General features: G+C 28.2%; 1 protein-coding gene across 1 annotated transcript in view; it reads right to left on the reverse strand.

Annotated features, from left to right (window-relative positions):
- Positions 1–7,012: 7,012 nt before the first annotated feature.
- Positions 7,013–22,487, reverse strand: part of LOC122500975 (WD repeat-containing protein 55 homolog) — a 65,647-nt gene continuing 50,172 nt past the window's right edge. Inside the window, exons 5-7 of the mRNA XM_043610164.1 lie at positions 14,201–14,367; positions 7,747–7,964; positions 7,013–7,667 (exon numbers count right to left, since the gene is read on the reverse strand). Of these exons, the coding sequence (XP_043466099.1) occupies positions 7,409–7,667; positions 7,747–7,964; positions 14,201–14,367 (644 nt within the window). The 3' untranslated portion in view covers positions 7,013–7,408. The remainder of the gene's footprint in view (positions 7,668–7,746; positions 7,965–14,200; positions 14,368–22,487) is intronic.

Genomic DNA, 22,487 nt, shown 5'->3' on the forward strand with positions numbered 1-22,487 from the left:
TGGATCACAGGGTTTTTATTCTGTCATGTCTCCTCTCTTGTTTTATGTCATTAACATTGTTATCGCATTTAGTTCGTTTCCCATCCTTAACACCTATACAGAGCCCCTTCCGTGAGCATTTTACAAGTCAATAGGCGGAGCCTGTTTCAAGAGTTACCTACGATAGATGGTTTAGTTTTGCCTCTGAGCTTGGACTGATACGGACGTCTACGATTTCGCTCCTGAGTTGAGAGAGTGCCTGCTACTTCCACAAGGGAGTCACCTCATGGCTGCCAAGGATTCCGGACGTCTACGATTTCGATCCTGAGTTGAGAGAGTGCCTGCTACTTCCAAAAGGGAGTCACCTCATGGCTGCCAAGGATTCCGGACGTCTACGATTTCGATCCTGAGTTGAGAGAGTGCCTGCTACTTCCAAAAGGGAGTCACCTCATGGCTGCCAAGGATTCTGGAAATGGGAACGTCACAAATTACTGAGAATTATCAGCCAACATTCTTTTCCAACTACTTGGTGAGCTCGTTCCAATTTTGATAACTGTTCCTTTGTTTTAATTAGTTAGACCTTTTCTGTTCACTTGTTTATGATCATGCAGCTCCATTATGAGATCAGTTCGACTGCATGATCATTGTTATTTCTTTTCTTGAACACTTGTTTCCATCGCACCCGACCTCTGAGATCCCCCTCTGGTTTCATTTCGATCTCAGATCCGTCGGTCTTGCCTAAAATTATCGACTATTGATGTTCGTTATTGTATCACTATTCAACATGTTTACTATTTCAAATAAAAGAGATTTTATTATAACTCGTTCTCAATTAATTATTTGGCTCTAACCCTTTCCTTCCTTTTAACATAATCCCAATATTCTTTTTGAATCAGTTAAAGACATCATCTTTCCAACTAACAAAAAACATCTATATAAATATAAATGGTATATTAGAATTTAGAAGGTTATTAATAAATTTGTTTAAAGAAATAAAAACACAGTGCACAAATGAATGCTCAAATGATCACATTACAGAACAAAAAAAAAGTAAAGAATTTAAATTACAAAAAAACTTTAATAGAAATTGAAAACCTTTTTGATAACATCAATAATACCGATGAAAATTAACAAAATTTTCAAGAAATTATTTTTAAAAAAAACTATTTGAATCCAATGTCATTTTGGATACAAAAAGATATAAACATTTTTTCCGATAGAATTCTCTAATGAAATTATTAGCATAATTCGCATTAATGGAACAATAAAAAATTATACAAATTAATTTTATGATTTTCCAAGTCAATTTAAAAAGAATTATGAATCATTCGTAAAATTATAGATAAAAGAATTAAGAAAACCTATATATCAATATATTTACTATACACAAACTCTAATAAACATCATAACACATTCTAACAATTACCAATGGCATCCTACATTACTAAAATCTATACAACAAGAAAATCTTAAAAATTGCATTCAAACCTACTAAAAATCCCTGTATAAGATCTTGTACAAGAAAATGCACACGTTCAGCAGCTGAACTTGTACAAGTTCTGGTTAGAAAATGTACAATTTCTTGTACCAGGATTTGGAACAAGTTCTTGTATTAGAACTTGTACAAGAAAATGTACGACTACTTGTACAAGAAAATAAACTTGCACATGAACCCGTACAAGATTTTGTACAAGATCTTGTACAAGATCTTGTACAAGTTCTTGTGCCAGTACTTGTACATTTTCTCTAAACATTATTTTTAAGTTGTAAAAATTAAAAACATTAAAGGCTGCGCAGTAGTTTTTATAAGCTTTTAGAGCTGCGCAATAGTTTTTGGCTTGCCTAAAGTGGAGAGTCTTAATGCTTATAAGTTATTAAAATGCCAATTTAAAAAAAAAATTATTTATTAATTTACTTGATCCAATTTTCTAAAAAAAAATTATTTATAAATATACTTGTGCAAGAACATGAACGTGTTCATGTACAAATACTTGTACTTGAACTTGTACAAAATCTTGTACATTTTCTTGTACAAGTTTATTTTCTTGTACAAGTTCTAATACAAGAACTTGTTCCAAATCCTGGTACAAGAAATTGTACATGTTCTTACCAGAACTTGTACAAGTTCAGCTGCTGAACGTGTGCATTTTCTTGTACAAGATCTTATACAGGGATTTTTAGTAGGGAAAACAACTTTACATTATCAAATTTACTTAAAAATTCAATAATTACAGAATTTATTTTTAAAAAACAAATTATATTTTTCATTTACAATACCTATTATCTCAAAACATCAATATAATATATACAAATTATATTCAATTCTTTCATTTTCTAAATTCAATAAAAACTAGTATATCTACATATATAAAATATAGAACTCAATACCTTGTTATCAATACAAACAATTAAACATATTTTTATATAAGCAACTTAGTCAAGTCAAATAAAATTGTCTTTTAGTTGCATATGCAAATTTTAAATATTATAAAGAGTCAAATATTGTATAAGTACAAGTAAAAAAGAAAAAAAATTTTTTTAGTAAATAACAGAAAAAGCATGAACTAAAATAAAAAAATCTAAATCTAATCTAAATCTTTAAACAATTGCCACTTGTTCTGTTGAACAAGACAAAAATTACATTAAAATTAACATTGAGAAATTACAAAACAAAAAAAAATTAGCGAAAATAAATTGTCATTTTCGCCAATTGTTATTTTTGCAAAGAATTATTATTGCAAATTTACATTTTTACAAATATTTATTTTAGTTTACTGTTATTTTGCAAATTTGTTATTTTTGCAAACTTGCATTCTTCGCAATTGAAAGTTTTACAAATTGTTAGATATACTTTTGCTAATTGTTATTTTTTGCGAAACTGCTTTGTTGTGTATCATTATTTCTGCTAATTGTTGTTTTGCTAATTTTATTTTTGCGAATTTGCATTTCTCGAATTGATATTTTTATGAATTTGTTACTGTTGCTATTTGTAATTTTGTGAATTTTGAAATTTTATGAAAATTAGTAGTTCACAACAAAACAATAAAACACTTTTAACCGTTTTTTTGAAATTTTAAATTTTTGTTATATTTTTTGCATTAACAAAATATTACAAAATTTAAAAAAAATTAATAACTCAAAAGCCGTTTACAATAAATTAATGAAACTTACACTATTTACACAACATTTTTTACACTCTTTTAATAGAAAATATTTGCATGATTGTAAATTTAAAAATTCATTATTTTTAATAACAATTTTATAAACAATTTTAATTATTTATGTGTTCGACCGCTCCTGTTGCAATGAAACTCATAGGAAGTATACTCAGTAGTCTCTTCTTGAAACCCCCCAAAAAAATTTTGGTATTCATAAAAGTTTTAACATTTTAGAAAATCAATGAAATTTTTTTAACACAGTTGAGCTGGTCTGGCATAGTCATTTTGGGAATTTTAATTTTTACGAATTTTCAGTTTTTTATTTCGCTTAATGTTATTATTTTTTGCAAAAAATTACAAAGCGGTCAAATGACATTTGAGAAAAAATGTATTAAATATTTAATTAAAATTTTTTACATAATAGCATATATTTGCAAATCTCTATAAATATTTTAATTTCTGCTTGTATTTTTATAGGTACTTACAAAAATTATAATATTTTACATAAACTTACGTTTTTCAAAGTTGCAGTTTATATAGACAGGTCGAAAAATATTTCTCACGTCGATTCGGTAGCCGCGGTCGTTAAGCGTTTAGATAGATAGGTCATACGTACGGGGTTCGATTCCCATAGGGTTCAAGTTTTAATTTAATTCTTCCAGTTTAATTAAAATGTTTGTATGTTTGGAGCGTGCTAAGAATATAAAGTTATTAATGGTCATAAGAATTTTTTATTATTTTTTCCACAAATATTTTTTTTCAAAACTATCTGTTCAATTTTAACCACCTTGGATTTCCAATTGTGAATCGATATCCAAGTTGAAACAAGTTCATGTTGTACAATGTAACCTATTTGGAATTTCCGGTTGACTGTAATGTTCAAACTGAGACCAGTTCATTTTGAACTTGACATTCTAAATTCAAACCAGCTGAAAATACTTATCTACTGGTTTGAAATTGGAACTTACGTGACAATAACCAACTTAAAGCAAGTAGGCTCCTGATTCTACCTGGTTCTACTGGTTCTTTAATATAGGGAAAGCCTATGTCCATCTCTTATTTTCATCAATTTTATCTTATTTCATAAAATACACATATATTTGTTCAACTAAAGTAATTTCTTGTTATTTACTACCCCGTCCCTATTTTAATTAATTTTAAAATAAAATCGGGAAACATTAGGGAAATTATAATAATTAGGATCGTAACAACCCTATTAATTTACCTAATCTTTTAAAATTAGTTTTAAGAAAATTTCATGAATCTTTTGTTATCAATCAAAAATAGATTTTCTTAATTCAAACTTGAAAAATTATTATCTTTACACAATATTTAGTTTATTTATTACCGTGCGCACTTAATTAAATAATATTAAATGTAAATATTTATAAATCATTTAGTACTATATTTTTAGTAAATTCTTTATATTATTATTTAAAATAAAAATAATTAACATTAAGTTATCAATTATAATAAATAAATATTAATATTTTTATTTATTTATTTAATTATTAATTGTTACACTCATACATATAAAGAGAGATAAATTTAGAAAACAAATTTTTTTATAAATATTTAAAAAATTATTATAGATAATTAAATTGTGCAATAAATATTCCTGAAACTGCATCATATTGAATAAATATTCATTATCAATAATATTTAAATAATATATTATTAATAAAAATAAATATCATTTAAAATCAGAAAATATACGGCACTGGCACTGATATAGTAGATTAGGAGAGTTCTCATCCAGCCATCAGTGGCCGTGCGGTTTAAATGCGTTGCGTTATAGACTTCCGGTATGCGTCAGGGCGGGGGACCTGAGTTCGATCCCACATGCGAGCGGATATTTTTCATTTTAAGCGTTATATAAAATAATAAAATTATTATTTAATCTGTATAAATTATAAGTGTTGTGAATAAAAACTTGTGAACATGTTTGTAAATAATATTAAAAATCTGTTAAAAAAAAGGAACCAAATTAACAAAAATTATCTTTTTCTACAAAAATTTTTTTTTTAAATTACTATTTTAAATAACATTTATATTGTGAGTAATTCATTATTGATATGAAAATAATATAGTTATTAAAATAATAACTTATTGTTATTAAATATATAAATACACATATATGCATAGAAATAATATCAATAATATTTATTATTATAATTATTAATAATTCATATATTTATATTATATTGAATGAACGCGAGAGACACGCGTAAATTTGGGAACAGTGAAAGCAGTCTTGTTCTCATATGAGGACGTATCTGTGTGGTCCAGTGATAGCACGAGGTGCGAATTATTTCGCACGCATGCTAGCACTGTGTCTGGCACCGTGCGCGCACTTTGCTATCTGGGGATATTCGTGCTAAAAATAATCTTTTGAATAGAAGAAAAAGTTCTTCTGACTACAATACGTTGCAAATTAAACTTTTGTCAAAATCTATTCACACAAATATTAGAAAACACTATCGACAATTTAAATCTAAGGTTGAAAAAAATGTATTTTTACCCATTAGACGGGTGGTCCAGGCAAAATTCGAGTACTCCCAATTTTCAAGTCGCTCTGTAGGCGCAAAATTTAGTATTAAGTATAGAAATAGAAAATATTGTATGAGAGAAAAATTGTAAAGAGACACTTGTATAACCAAGTTATGTAGGCTAAAGACAGGTATATAAACAAATAAATAACTATAAATATTCTGATAAATAAATAAATTTCCTCACTTCGTCACGTCACAAAGTTTACATGCTTGGCGCCATTTTTTCTACAGAACGTCACAAAAAATTATTTCTACCCCCTATCCCTCTCTAAGGCGTGACGTAGTTTATGAACGGCTCCTTAGTACTATTGTTAAATATTCATTTAAATATGTTTTAATTTTTAGGATCGTTGAAATCAAATTGTTGAACTATTGAACTTTAAATAGTGTCTACTTTAATAGGTTAGTAGTGACACGGTAATGACTGGTTTTTTTGTACAATTCGTTTTTCTATAAAAAATATTTTTTAAATATTAAAATCATATAATTTTATAACTTCTTCAACTGTTATTTATTGCTAATAGATCAGATTTTATGTTAAAAATTTTAAATAGCATTATAATTGGGTTAAAATTCTTTTACTGCAAGTAAATAAATCTTGTAAAATTGGACAAATTTGTCGACAAAAGAATTTTACTGTTTATTAATATGAAAGACGTATTGTAAATTGTATTATACACAAAAAATAATCACATACATGTATGTGTAATTCATGTTAAAGAAAATGCTGAGTTCCAATTTGAAGATTTTTAATTAAAAATTATTGATTAAAACTTGATATTTTAATGAAGAGACATACCACGGTACTGACGTTTTAGAGGTTATAATGAAATATAATATGTAATATAATACCTATGTACATTCATATACTTTTGGATTTAAATTGCTGTCATATAATTGGCTGGATGCTATAATGTGTTACGCGCCATTCACTTAACATGGCGCGTAAAACATTATAGCATCCAGCTTCTCAATTATACTTTTAAAACTTACTTATATCCGGTTCAATATTTTTTTATTTTAAATGCAATTTCGTCAGGGCACGGTGACTAAATGGGACCATTTATCTGCGAAGTCTGAAGCTGTAAGGTAGTTCCGTAGGTGGATGAAAGGTTCAAAACCCAGGGGATCAAGAAGTTTTTTTAGTCGGTATTCGTGACTGCCTAAAGCAGGCATCTAAGGTTTATTTTTATCCTTGCATTTTGTGCGTTAAGTCCGACATACGCCAGCGCAAGTGGGAACTTCCTGGGCATGCGGTAAAAGCATTTTTTGCTCTTATCTCCCGTGAATTAAAAAAAATGTTTTAATTTTAACAGAAATTCATACAATAGATAGATAATTTAATCTTAAAACATGATTATGGCGTGTATAAATTTGTTAAAATTATGTCAAATAATAAAATTTTAATTAAAAGAGACATGTTCAATGTAAAAGCGGAAATAACCAAGACGACCGCGAAATTGGACGATGTGCTAATTTTAAAGAAATAAACAAAATCAATAATTTAATGTGATTGATTTTTCCAATCTGTTTTAAGATTTTTTACTTAAAAAATATGTTACAAAATTCGTATTTTTTGTCTTTTAGAAAAACTTTGTCAAAATTTTGAATGATTTTCTAGACACTAAAAGTAATTAAAATTTCTTAAAACAATCATTCAAACTTTTTACAAACGTTAAAGTGTAGAAATGTTACGCAACATCTGCAGCTAGTTATATTTTACAAATCGGCAAAAAAATCAGACGCATTAGTTGCTTTGCTACTCGGAAGATTGTGTTTTATTTGTCGTTGTTTTCCTCCTTTTAATTTCAAAGAAATATCTAAGTCTTCAAAATATTCAACATTCCAAAATTTTACATCACTGTCATAAGATGAAGAAGCAATTAACGTTCCGTCATTGTTAATGTCAAGTCTTTCAACAGGAAAATTGTGTTGCCCGACAACTCCTAGGTGCCGATTTGGAAAAAGACTTGTTGCTCTGAAAATATCAAATTATACTGAAATTAAAAAAGAACCAGTAATAATTTTTTATTTGTATTATTGTTATAGAAATTTACCTTAGACGTCCATCTTCGCCTCCTGTAATGGCCACATTTTCTGTTATGGGAATCATACAATTGATGGCATTTTTTGTTAAGCTTGGAACTTCGTCCGAATGAAGGCCAAATTCGTTCCAGTTAAAAAGATACAACTTTCCTTTACTTGTAGCGCTCAAAATTTTTGTTTCGCATTTAAAAAGGCCAAGGCACGTCAATTCTTCGTCATATTCTTCTGTCTGTAAAATTTATATTTATATATATTTGGAACCAATACCTACTCACAAATATAACTCAATTAAGATGTCCAGATGTGTATGTGAGTATGTCACCAAATATTGTGTACAACTTATCTCAGACATGTTTTGACGGATTGTCCTGAAATTTTGTAGGCTTATTGCAGCCATAAATACCTCAAATCTGACACAAGAATTTCCAAATATATCCACAAAATTTTTTTTACAATATTTTTTAAATTTAAAAAAAAATTTTTTTGTATTTTTTGAAATAACTTTATTCTATATAGAAATTTAAGGCGTACTTGCGTTTGCAAAGGCAAAAAATAGGCCCCACTTTAATGTTTTTTTCACAGTCATTTTATTTAAAATATTAAAGACGATTATTGCACCTAAAAGTACATTATAAAAACTAAAAAAAGAAAATTTTTTTTCTATTTTTAACCGTTATTTACGATTTGTAGAGGGCCCCAAACATTGCGATCTCAAATTTGTAAGAGTTTGCGGTGCCCCGCATAGAGCCTCTCCTGACTGTCTAAAATCAAAAAAACAAAATTTGTTCTTTAGTATACATTAATACCTAGTGGACGTATATGATGAAATCAAGAAAAAGTAAAAAAAAACGAAAATGCGGTACTTTTAAAGTCAATTTTTAAGAAATCAAGATTTTGATCTTTTGAATTTTTGACTTTAAAAGTACCGCATTTTCGTTTTTTTACTTTTTTTTAATTTCATCATATACGTCCACAATTAATGTATACTGGGTGATTCTCCCGAAATACTCCTTTTTGTGAGTTACAAACAGAAAAGAAAAAAAATTATTATTTATGGATTAATGCAGTCAATTATATTGAGCTTTCAAAAATCTACCACCTCTATAGCATGATCATGCTAACTTTTAGCTTTTAAAGTATATATTTTAAATTAAAATTTACAAAAAAATTAAGAGGTTAAAATTTGGCGCCGGCGTTTTTTATTATATATATTTTTCTATTTACAAAAAATTATTTAAAAATTATAATTTATTAATATTATCTATAAATTTTATAGATTTTGAAATACTTACAGTTATCAAAAATCTCTTTAAACAATTGTCAAAAATTATTTTTCATACATTTTAGGTTCACTTTTCACTGGCAGTTTGTAAACAACCGACAATCATATCAATTTTTAATTTTTATTCAAAAAAGTGAGAGGAATGACGGGTGAGAGGAATGACGATTTCAACATTTTTTAATTTTATTTAATTGACAAATAATTTTCCTCCAGCTTAGAATGCCCTATCATGTTTATAAAGGATAACTTTATGTGAAAAAAATTTGCGATCAATTTATATATATTAATATTGTTTTTATTAGGGGTGAGAGGAATGACGCTTTAGGTTGTGAATCTCTGCTTATTTCTCAATTTTAATTTTTTTAACGCAAAATAATGACATTTTTTAAAAAGTAACTTAAGAAATTAATATTAGAGATGTTAATTTAAATATTGATCACAATAATTAATCAATATCTCTACCCACAGCAAAAATATTGGATAATATTCAACGAGTGAGAGGAATGACGCGGTACTACATGACAAATTTCATTTTCTATATTTAAAAAAACTACACGACATATTTTATTTATATTTTTGAAAATTATTCTTAAATATCATAACTTTTAGAAAAAATTAATAAAGTACCAATTTTCATGTTTTAAATAATTGTTTTACCTATTGAAAAAATGAAAAGCACTTAGATGACAGGTTAGAAAATCGATTTTGAGGTGGTAAAATATTTTAAAAATGTATTAAACAATAAAATTTTACAACTTTTTCTTGCAGAACATTTAGAAAAAGTGATAAAATAGGGAAATATGACTTGGTATTTTCCCAAATGATTATAATTATTTAGAAAATCTTGATTACATGCAAAATGAGGTTTTTTGGAGAATCACCCATACTAAAGAATAAATTTTGTTTTTTTGATTTTAGACAGTCAGGAGAGTCTTTATGCGGGGCACCGCAAACTCTTACAAATTTGAGATCGACAATTTTTGGGGCACTTTACGAACCGTAAATAACGGTTAAAAAACGAAACAATTTTTTCTTTTTTTAGTTTTTATAATGTACTTTAAGGTGCAATAATCGTTTTTAATATTTTAAATAAAATGACTGTGAAAAAAACATTAAAGTGGGGCCTATTTTTTGCCTTCGCAAACGCAAGTACGCCTTAAATTAACTCTTGTCAAAATTATATTCCTGACACGAAAACAAATCGATTGATAATATATATAAACTATAAAATACACATTTTACCAATATTTATATTTTTAATAACTATTTGTATATTGAACTAAAAATTAAAATATTGAATTTTTAGAAACTTATCTCAACTCTTCAAAATAATCTTTTTACCATAAAAAATGAAGCAATTGGAACATAAAAAGATTATATGTGACGCGTCGCGAAAAAAAGCACCTAAGAAGCAAAAAATCGATTTTCGGATTATGATTGTTTGAGATAAATTAAAGATTACTTTTTAATTATCTGAACTCAAAATTAATTTTTATCAAATACTTATCTGAAATACTTTCGTAATAATGATTTACAAAACAGAAATTCGTGCTAAGAGTTGATTTTCTCTTTCCTTTTTTCCTCCTCCTGTAAAATTTTCGATATGCTTCTTAGGTGCTTTTCTTCGCGACGCGTCACATATTTTAGCAAATATTCGTAAAACCATTTAAATGAGGAAGCTAAATTATCATGAAAAGAACAACCCAGCAAATGCGTTCTATAAGTTAGTATATTCCATAACAGTGAGGTCACAGCGTTATAGAACATCTGTTCCTAACTTGTTACATATCTGTTACATAACCTGATTGCAGATTGTAACAGAGTTCTAGAATACAGTCGTTACAAGTTAGTTCTACTATTAGAATATGATTTAAAAAAAAATTTCGGCCTACCCTATTGAACACTCAAAAAATAATAGGCAAAATGTGCTTTTTACATATTAGGCAATTTTTGCCAAAGTACAAAAGCAATACACGCAAAGCAATTGTTTCCTTTTAAAAAAAGCAATTTTTGCATTAGTTAATAAAGTAATAAATTCTTGTCAATTACCAAGTAAATTGTTTGCATATATCAAATCGAAATTTATAACACAGGTTTACAAATTAATAACTTTTTTTTGTCAATCGAATAAAACATTTTTTTTCGAATAGTAGGTGTTTTTTGAGTAAGAAAATCATAGTTTTAATTTTTTCCCCTCGTGCAGTTTTTCTGTAGCTTCAAGTTTTGCATTTTCGAGGTTAAACGTCACTTAAACTTACCTGTAGGAAAATTAGCTTATCAAAATATAATAAATGAGGTATCATTGGAAAGGTTATTAAATTACCTTTCGATCCATAGGTCACAGAATAAAATTCAATGAAAATTGAGAAAGTTGCAGTCGATTAAAGATCAAATTGCATGCCAATTTTGATGATTTTTTGACACTTAAGTAACTTCTACTATTTTTTCTACACCCAGAGAAAAAAGTTATTTATTTTAACTAAAAGTGTATATTTAAGAAAAATTTATTTGTTGCAAATAAATATTTTATTTAAAATAAATAAACTAATATTTATTTCAAATAAATGCACTAATTAATCTAAAATAAAGAAATATATTTGCAATTTATGAAATAGTATATTTGTAGCTTTTAACAGTTTAACGCGTACAATTATAAGAGGTTTATTCATCATGAATAGTTAACAAATTTAATTGATTTAAGTACAGAATTTTTCTTTTTAAGTGAAAATTTTAATTAGTACAAAGTAACAGATTTGTATGTGATTTCATTTACATTTTAGTGTCTTATTTGAGATTTTGTGAGAAAAATGTGACAGTAGACTTTTACATATGAAGTGAAAAAGTAAAGTAAAATGACTAACAATAAAAAAACCTGACTTTATTTAACAAATATTCTTATAAAAATAAACATTTATTTTAATGAATATTAAAAGTTCCATTAGTGATTGTGATTGTTAAATTTATTTGAAGGTTATAAATGAATTTTAATATTTTAGAATGCTTACAGGATTTATTAAAATGAAAAGTGTTTTTTATTTGCTCTAAATATAAAATATATTTAAAGAAAATATAAAATTTTTTTCATTTAAATAAAAATGGATATTTAAACGAAATATATTAATTCAAATAAAAAATATTATTTGAGCTAAATAAAAGTTTAGTTGGTTCTGTGACAAATATCCTTTTTTATTTGTTTGAAATGAATTTTATTTAATTCAAATAAATCATTTCTCTAGGTGTACATTAAACAGGAAAAAATGTTTTGATTTTAATTTTTTTATTGATAGACTAATGATTACAAAAATTTTAAGCCCTTGTGGACCTTGATTGGATTAAAAATGACAATTATAATTGGTTGCCCGGATTTCCAATTATAATTAAGGGAAAAAGGTGGGAAAGGAGAAGAGAAACAAAGAAATAATATAAAATACTATTTATTTGACTTACTTAAGTTTCCGTAGAGTTTGGTCACAATTTAACACTCGACAGAAAAGGAGGCGAACAGAACAGATTGACACAGAAATACCGACACTGATATGCGCAACGAGTCTAGGCAACAAGTGTCGCGTCTGTCCGCGAATTTGGCGATTGACACCCTCGAGGCCCTTCGGCCTTTTCCGGGTTCAATCGCCCGATTCGCAGCAGACGCGGGAGAATTCGTAACGCCACGTTACACAATTCTACACTAAATTTAGTGAACGAAACTTCTTTCTTCATTTTTAGTATCCCATAAACATTTGCAGCAAAAATTTAAGTAATAAAATTTATTTAAGCCCTAAAGTGACTAACATCACTAATCCAGGGTTTCTGATGTCGTAGATTTTAAATCCAATGTTAGTTTTCTAAATTTCAAAATGGCGGATCTAATATGGCGGACAAGTTTTTAAAAATCGATGAAATTCGTCTTAAATTCGTTACTCGGGGGTTTTCGGAGTCGTTGATTACGAATCGGATGTCAGGTTTCAAAAATTCAAAATTGTGGATCCAATAGGTGCGAATTCGATGGATTTTTATAAAACTCGTTCACCATTATGAATCTACCATTTTGAATTTTCGAAATCCGACATCGGATTCAAAATCAGCGACTCCGAAAACCCCCGAGTAACGAATTTAAGACGAATTTCATCGATTTTTAAAAATTTGTCCGCCATATTGAATCCGCCATTTTGAAATTTGAAAAACTATCATTCGATTTAAAATCTACGACATCATAAACCCTTGATTAGTGATGTTAGTCACTTTAGGGCTTAAATAAATTTTATTACTTGAATTTTTGCTGCAAATGTTTATAGGATACTAAAAATGAGGAAAGTAGTTTCGTTCACTAAATTTAGTGTAGAATTGTCATTTTAAACCCAATCGAGCTCCACAAGGGCTTAAAATTTTTGTAATCATATAGTCTATCAATAAAAAAATTAAAATCAAAACATTTTTTCTTGTTTAATGTAGAAAAAAATAGTAGAAGTTACTTAAGTGTCAAAAAATCATCAAAATTGGCATGAAATTTAATCTTTAATCGACTGTAACTTTCTCAATTTTCATTGAATTTTATTCTGTGACCTATGGATCGAAAGGTAATTTAATAACCTTTCCAATGATACCTCATTTATTATATTTTGATAAGCTTATTTTTCTACAGGTAAGTTTAAGTGACGTTTAACCTCTTAAATGCAAAATTTGAAGCTACAGAAAAACTGCACGAGGGGAAAAAATTAAAACTATAATTTTCGTACTCAAAAAGCACCTACTATTAAAAAAAAAAATGTTTTCTTCGATTGACATTTTCACTGTAAACCAGTGTAATTAATTAAAATAATGGATACCAAAGTAAGAAATTTACTACTGAAATGGAATTGAGGAAATTTTGTTGAAATATATAAAGGTACTAATTTCATTTTTTAATAAAATTGTTTACGCATAAAACTAGACCATTTTGGTTATAAAGTTCACACGTGTGTTCCACATGCACAACTGTTATTGAAATTGATAAAGTAGTTCAATTGAGGGGCTGGATGCTATAATGTGTTACGCGCCATTCACTTAACATGGCGCGTAATACATTATAGCTTCCAGCCCCTCAATTATTTTCTTTATTTAATTAAAGTAAAATATTATTAATGTAATAACAAAAAAAAGTAAAAATGTTTCAGTGTTAAGACCACATAATAAGAAATATAATTTACCTGTACATGAAGTTTTTTTGCAGGAATGTTTAAAGTTGTAAGGCATCCGTCTCCACTTGCACAAACCAAATATTTTTCATCTCTATTTGTTACCATTGAACTTACATACTCTTTCATTTCTTTTAAGGAAAAAATTGGTTTCGTTGTATGTTGTCTAAGATCCCAAACTGAAAAAAATAAGAAAATTTATTCATGTTCCTATCCTCAGTAAAGAAAGATCGATTAGATGGCATATATTTACGTCCACATGAAAACAATGCCGGCTTTAGGGTAGTGCGCGCCTGTGCGGTCGCACAGGGCGCTGCGCTGTAGGGGGCGCTTTTGAGAAAATATTTTTTAAAATATTTTTTATTTACTGCACTGAGAAAACTGGAGTGTCAAATTCGGAGGATCAAAAAGTGTATGTTTCCTTTGCTTATGAAGAGAGTTAAGGATTGTCACAGCTGTGGTGAGGGGCAAGGGGATTGTTCCCATTACTCCCATGTAAAATCTTGCATGTTTGCAACCTCAAAAAATAATTTCAGTTTCATAATTTTAATCAAAAATCCTATATATTTATTTTATTTAAAAAAAAAAACATTCAAAAAAGATGTAAAAATTAATGATAAAATTTTTTCAAGACTAAAATATTAAAAAATGTATTTAATTAATTTTTTGAAAAAGTGCTAAAAACCATTACACAACATAGTCGACATATGGTTGGTACGACTGGAATATAGTATATTGTCAGAGGTTAACCTCAAATTTTTTAGTGTTGAGAACACGAAAATTACAATAAACAAATGTAAAATATAATTATGATGCAAAAGAAACATGAAAGTTATTAACTTATGTTTAAGGAATATTATTAATTTCAAATGTACAGATCAAATTTGTATTTTTTTGAGGTTGTGTGTTGTTGCGATGTTGCCACATTTTCATGTGTTTTTGTGTTTGATACTTAGGGTAGAACCCAGTAAACGAAAACTAATTGAAATGAATTAAAAAGAATTCACAAAGAGCTTTCGTGAATCCCGCTTTGTGACAAATACGAATTGGAGCCATGATGCAATTTTCCTGAATTCGTGAAACTGTATTGAACTTCCGAACCTTCTATCCGTACCAATTCACTGGACAAGTTTTGAGCCTTTAATTTTTTTCAATTCGTTAGCACAAATTCAATGCATTCCTTGGCCATTTCTTTCGAATGCGAATTCGTTTGGACAAATTGGTACATATTGAATTAAATTCAATTGAATATACAAAGAGCTTGAGTGAATCCCGCTTTGTGACAAATACGAATTGGAGCCTACCAAAAATGTTAATTCGTTTCAATTCATTTGAATTAGTTTTTTTTTACTGGGAAGTACCGTTTGTGGCCACTGTACCGTTTGTGGCCATTTTTATAAAATTTTTATTTAATTATTTACTACAATTAATATTTCTTATTATAATAATATAGTACTACAGGATTTTAAGTATTTCTTTAAGTAAAATACTTAAATAAACTATAATATAAATAATTACGAGAAGTATTAACTAGTGACCAAAACTGGTGTTAAAGTGGCCAAAACTGGTGCTTCTACCCTATACAATTATTACTGTTCTGAAAACTAAAACTTTAATAATTATTTATTCATTAAATCTGTGGTAAACTTTTTCTAAAATCTTCCAGTTTAAACTTTTTGACATTGTCTATCCATATACAAAACCACAGATTTTTCTCTCATTTCCTTCACACTTTTTTTCTAATATTTATCTGAGCTCCCATAAGAGCCTATGTTAAATTGCAAATTTATTTTATTTTTTTAAGAAAAAACTACGTGGTAAAAAATTATGAAAAAAATCATATGTTTCTAAAATAATATAAAGATTAAACTGTCAAATTTTTATAATTTTCTCTCATTTCCTTATATTGCCGGTGACAATCCTTAAATAGTCCTTCTAAAATAAATTTTGAATTGGTAATGGAAATCTACTTGTATATTCTCTCCCATTATATCTGAGGGTTAAAAGTTGCGCGGAAAATGTGTACGATCTAATGCGCGCGAAATTATTTTTCTGACATTTTATGTATTTAATTTAGGGGTTAGGTTGCCATATTTATTCATTTCGCGCCGGATAAGGAAGGGATTTCTCAAGATGGTTAATTTGTCCCTCTGTTATAAACTCATTTTACCTCCAAGAGAAATGGCACGAATATCTGTCAATGGTGTATTTGAACATTTAGATTGTTATCCAATAGCTAACTCTCAAATATGAACGATTTGTCCCTCCAAATGTTTAGTCCAATACTCCAGTTTTCTCAGTGTGAGGACTAATTATAATGTGGCAAGGGGAAGCACTTTGCGTAAAGCGTTAAATAGATTTTCATGAGAGTGGAAAGCATAGCCATGTAGATATGGGCGAATCTCTGGAACTTTTAACCTTTATGTCCCTCACATTATTTTCACTTAAACAGCCTAAATATAAAAACTAATTATTTTTTAATACTTACATGTTTTTAAAAATAAAATAAGGATTGCGATTTAACCATTGATATAAATTATTTTGTTTATTTTTTCTATGTTTTTCTTTATTAAAGTTCACAATAACATGATTTTGCAAGTGTCACTTTCACTTTTTCTAAAAGTATTTTAACTGTTTAAATAAGATTTTTTTGGAAAACACGTTTTTTACTGTTATAAACTATTTAAAAATATCTTAAGAATTCCATAAACAAACTTAAAAAAAATAAAAAGTAAAAATTATAAAAGATATAATCTTGTAAATAGTGTCCCTCAGTTTTTGTGTCCCTGGTCAAATAATTAATTTCTCCAAAGTTTCTTATTTAACCCTTTGAGGGGCACATTATTATTCATATGGACGGATTTTCTTTACATCTCATGTCTTAATATTTTTGGGGTCGCTGATTCCGAATTTGAAGTAAGTTTTTAAAAATTCAAAATGGCGGATCCAATATGGCGGACATTTTTTAAAAATTGTTTAGTTTTACCTGAAACTTGTCACTCTTGAGTTTTAGGGATCGCTGATGATGAATCTGATATTAGTTCTTAAAAATTAAAAATGGCGGATCTAATATGACGGATGACTTTTTACGAAATTGATCCAATTGACCTAAAAGTTGGTTCTCGGGTGAACCGCGGCCACTGATTACAAATTCGGTGATAGTTTTTTAAAATTCAAAATGGCGTTTGCAATATGGTTGATGAGATTTTCAAAATTTATTCAGATTTGCTTGCTACTTACTCCAAGAGTTAATGCCTTTTAGAATTCTAAGATCAATTGGATAATTGTAAAAACTGAGTTGCTGACTAATTAGAAATTTTGGTCTAAAATTAGCAGGAGTTTTATAATAAACATATTCCAGTTTATTAATTTTAAAAATTTCTCCGCTAATTATTAATCCACATTCTAAAATTAAAAATAGACTAAAGATTGGTAATCAGGGACTGCAACAACACCGAGTAACAAGTTTTGTGACAATCAAATAAATTTTTCCATTTGTCATCGGTCATATTGGATCTGCAATTTCGAATATTTAAAAACTAACATTAGATTCGTCATCAACGATCCCAAAAACCCCCGAGTGACAAGTTTCAGGTAAAACTAGACAATTTAAAAAAATCTTCCGCCATATTAGATCCGCCATTTTGAATTTTTAAAAGCTAACATCAGATTCGTCATCAGCGATCCCTGAAACCCAGAGTGACAAGTTTCAGGTAAAACTAAACAATTTTTAAAAAATCGTCTGCCATATTGGATCCGCCATTTTGATATTTAAAAGCTGATGTTATATTCGTAATCAGCGACCCCAAGAACCCCCAAGTAACAATTTTTAGTCGATTTTAAAATGTTTAAAAAGTTCGTGATTTTTAACAATAATTTATGAATTTTTTTAAACAATAGGAATTTTTTAACATGATCTAGGTTACATATTTTTAAAGACCTATTCTTCCTGAAGAGAACGCACTAAATTTGACTAAAAAATATTCATCTTCGTCAAAGATATTGTGGTTTTTGTAGGTAGGACGTATACGTCCCACCGCCCCTCAAAGGGTTAATTTGCTCCAAAATTGGGGCACATATAACTTTAGATGTATTTAAAACTGTCCATATGTTTTTACTTATTCTAATTCTTATTTAATTATTTTTTTACGTCGATATTTAAATTGTCGCTTGTCAAATCAATCGTTTTCTAATCAATCTGAAGTTTCGCATTTATTTGTTCCATGTTATTTATCGCGAAGATGTGGGAAGAATAAAACTTGTGAATTAATGAATATGAATATATAAAGAGTGCATTTAACATATTTTTCTTTTTTTTAATGATTGGTTATTGTTTTTTTATATAAAATTGACGAAGTGAATAAAAAGAAACACTCGTTTCGCGTCGCGTCGGCCATTTATTTTGACAGGTTCCACGCCTGCGTTCCCTCATTGTGAAAATTTCGAAGTAGGGGACTGAGTCCTGTTTTTTCAATATTGACTCCCAGTTTTTCAAACTCCATTTTTCTCAGTGTAAATAGTCGAATTGTTTTTCAATATAATTTTTAATATGTCGAAAATTTTTTTGACATACATTTTGTTTTTCCGAATGATTATTTGTCATAATTATTAATCCTCCGAATTGCCATTTGACATAATTTTAAAACCTTCGAAATATTATGTTACATAAATTTTATTTGTCGAAATTTTATTTTGTCATAATATTTATTTACTCGAATTATCAAGTGACATAAAGCGCATTTACTCAAATTCTCATGTGACATAACCTTCAAATCTTCGAAATGTCATATTTAAGAAATTTCATTTCTCGAAATTTTATTGATCATAATGTTCATTTACTCAAATTATCAAGTGACATAAACCCATTTACTCGAATTCCCATGAGACTTAACCTTTAAATCTACGAAATGTCATATTTCAGAAATTTTAATTTATAGAAATTTTATTTGTCATAATTTTCATTTATTCGAATAACCATTTAACATAAAATTTATTTGTCAGAAATTCCATTTGACATAATTTTCAAGCATCCGAATTACTTCTTAACCTATAATGCAAGTCACAGAAATTTCATTTGTCCTAAAATAACAATAGAAATAAGAAAAATATTTGAAAATTTCATTGTTATTTTAGGACAAATGAAATTTCTGTGACTTGCATTATAGGTTAAGAAGTAATTCGGATGCTTGAAAATTATGTCAAATGGAATTTCTGACAAATAAATTTTATGTTATTCGAATAAATGAAAATTATGACAAATAAAATTTCTATAAATTAAAATTTCTGAAATATGACATTTCGTAGATTTAAAGGTTATGTCTTATGAGAATTCGAGTAAATGCGTTTTATGTCACTTGATAATTCGAGTAAATGAACATTATGACAAATAACATATCGAGAAATGAAATTTCTTAAATACAGTAGAGACTCCATTATCCGGACCCCTATTATCCGGATATTCGATTATCCGGACAAATTTAAAATCAAAAAAATTTCTTTTTAATATAAAGTTTATAAGGTCTCAAGCCGTTAACTTCTATTTTAAATTTCTCCCCGCCAACAAACACGAAATGTTGCATTTTAAAGTGTTTTAATTATTTTAAGAAAATGTTTATGTAAATATTTCTAACTACCCTACTAAAAATAAAATCAGGAATAGTCAGACAAATGGTCAGGCCGCCTGACCACTTTAATCCAGTTTTCTTACGATTCTGGATGGATCTCGTCAGAAATTTATCACAACTGATCAGGAGGAAGTTTAAAGTGGTCACAAGTTTGCTACTATCCCCTTCTCTTTGTTGACCCCGCCCATAATTGGTGACTATTTGAGACCATTTGTATCTCATTTTTGACCATATTTTTAAGCCACTTCTGTTTTATTTATTTAAACAATATGCAAAAAGTTGCAACAAATTAATTTAAAAAAATATATTTTATTAATTAATATCAGTTTGTTTACATACGGAACAACTTGAAACTAATTCCCGGAATTAAATTAAAATTTGGACCCTACGGGGATCGAACCCCGACGCATGACCTAACCTAGTGCCTAAACTAACTGCCCTAACGACTGCGACTACCGAACCGACTTACATATTTCTGGATTCAACTGTCTATATAAAGAGCAACTGTAAAATAGTAAAATTCAATTACCAATATTATCAATAAATCAGAATAAACTGTTAAATAATTTTTATTAATTAATTATATTTCAATTTAGTCATAATAGGTTATGTGAATTAATAAAAATTAACATTATTAATTGAATCAATAATAAATTAAGTCTTAACTTTACAATTTGGAATGTTTCATAAACTATAATACGAATACAGATTATCAATTCATTATTATTATATCTGCATTTAAAATGAATTTACCCACATAGCACAATAGTATGAGGTAAGGTTATGTTGAGTACTAATCGTAAGGCACATAAGGTTACACAATATTGCTGCGGTAGACCTGAGGTGAACTAAAAACTTCCGCCATGGAGGTAAGGTTACATGTTAGGGTGTGGTGAGTATATATGATAAGGCCATGGTAACCTTACACGTTAAGGTTAAGGTAACCTTACACGTTAAGGTTGATGTAACCTTACACGTTAAGGTTGAGGTAACGTTACATGTTAAGGTTGAGGTAAGGTTACATGTCAAGGTTGAGGTAAGGTAATTATTAAGTTGTAAGGTTGAGGTAAGGTTAAGGTAAGGTTGTGATAAATTTACCAGTTATGGAAAATATTGAAAAAATAATTAATAAATAAATATTCAATTAAAAAGTTAGTTTGTTGCTCCTCTCTATTTTGGAAACCTGACATGAAGCAGAAAATTTTGAAAACAAATTTGGGGGGACTGGGATTTGAACCCGGGATCGACGCGCATAAACCTATCATTCTAACTAACTGAGCTAAGTAGAGAACTGGTAGAAGGAAAATTAATATTGCCTTTAAGGAGTTAATCATCTTCTTGGTTCACCTTAAAGGCAACATTAATTTTCCTTCTGCCAGTTCTCTACTTAGCTCAGTTAGTTAGAATGATAGGTTTATGCGCGTCGATCCCGGGTTCGAATCCCAGTCCCCCCAAATTTGTTTTCAAAATTTTCTGCTTCATGTCAGGTTTCCAAAATAGAGAAGAGCAACAAACTAACTTTTTAATTGAATATTTATTTATTAATTATTTTTTTAATATTTTCCATAACTGGTAAATTTATCACAACCTTACCTTAACCTTACCTCAACCTTACAACTTAATAATTACCTTACCTCAACCTTGACATGTAACCTTACCTCAACCTTAACATGTAACGTTACCTCAACCTTAACGTGTAAGGTTACATCAACCTTAACGTGTAAGGTTACCTTAACCTTAACGTGTAAGGTTACCATGGCCTTATCATATATACTCACCACACCCTAACATGTAACCTTACCTCCATGGCGGAAGTTTTTAGTTCACCTCAGGTCTACCGCAGCAATATTGTGTAACCTTATGTGCCTTACGATTAGTACTCAACATAACCTTACCTCATACTATGGTGCTATGTGGGTAGTATTTAATATTAATTTAATTTAACATTATAATTTATAATAATAATGAATTATTAATGCAATATTGAAATTTTTATAAATTTTAAATTTAAATTATTAATAATCATTATAGTAATAAATTATTCTATTAATCATTAATAATAATTTAAATATAACTGTATTTCAATTATAATGCAAATACTTCTCATAATAAGTACTGACTGGTATAGTAAATTACTAATATTATGAAACAAAATTTATTATTAATTAACTATATTAAATAATTACAAGTAAATATACATATATTAAATTAATATATTATAAATATACATTAAATAAATATATTAAATAATGTTAAAAGAATGGTCCGAATGTTTTGATTTATTTACCTACTTTTGCTGTATAATTAATTCAATAATTATACCAATTTGAAAAATGAGAACTTTTGTTAAGTTACAAGAACAATTTTTATAATAGAATAATGTATTCTGAAATGTAAAAAATAAATTTGAAAGATTTTATATGTATATATAAATTTTCATGAGACTTTACCAAAATTAGAAAGATGTACCAAAATTTTTATAGGTTATGTGTTCACACATTTCAGAAATAGTCAAGAATTTCAGAAATGGTCACAGCTTCGAAAATGGTGGGAGTAAAGTGGGAGGAGCTTGGAAAGTATTTGGTTAGGAATGGTGAGAAACGTTCGAAAATGTCAGAAGTGGTGAAACTGTTCAGGAATGTTCAGAAATTCTGACCATTCATGACGATTCCTGA

The sequence above is a fragment of the Leptopilina heterotoma genome, unplaced genomic scaffold, assembly GCF_015476425.1.
Source record: "Leptopilina heterotoma isolate Lh14 unplaced genomic scaffold, ASM1547642v1 Lhet_1922, whole genome shotgun sequence".
NCBI lineage: Eukaryota > Metazoa > Arthropoda > Insecta > Hymenoptera > Figitidae > Leptopilina > Leptopilina heterotoma.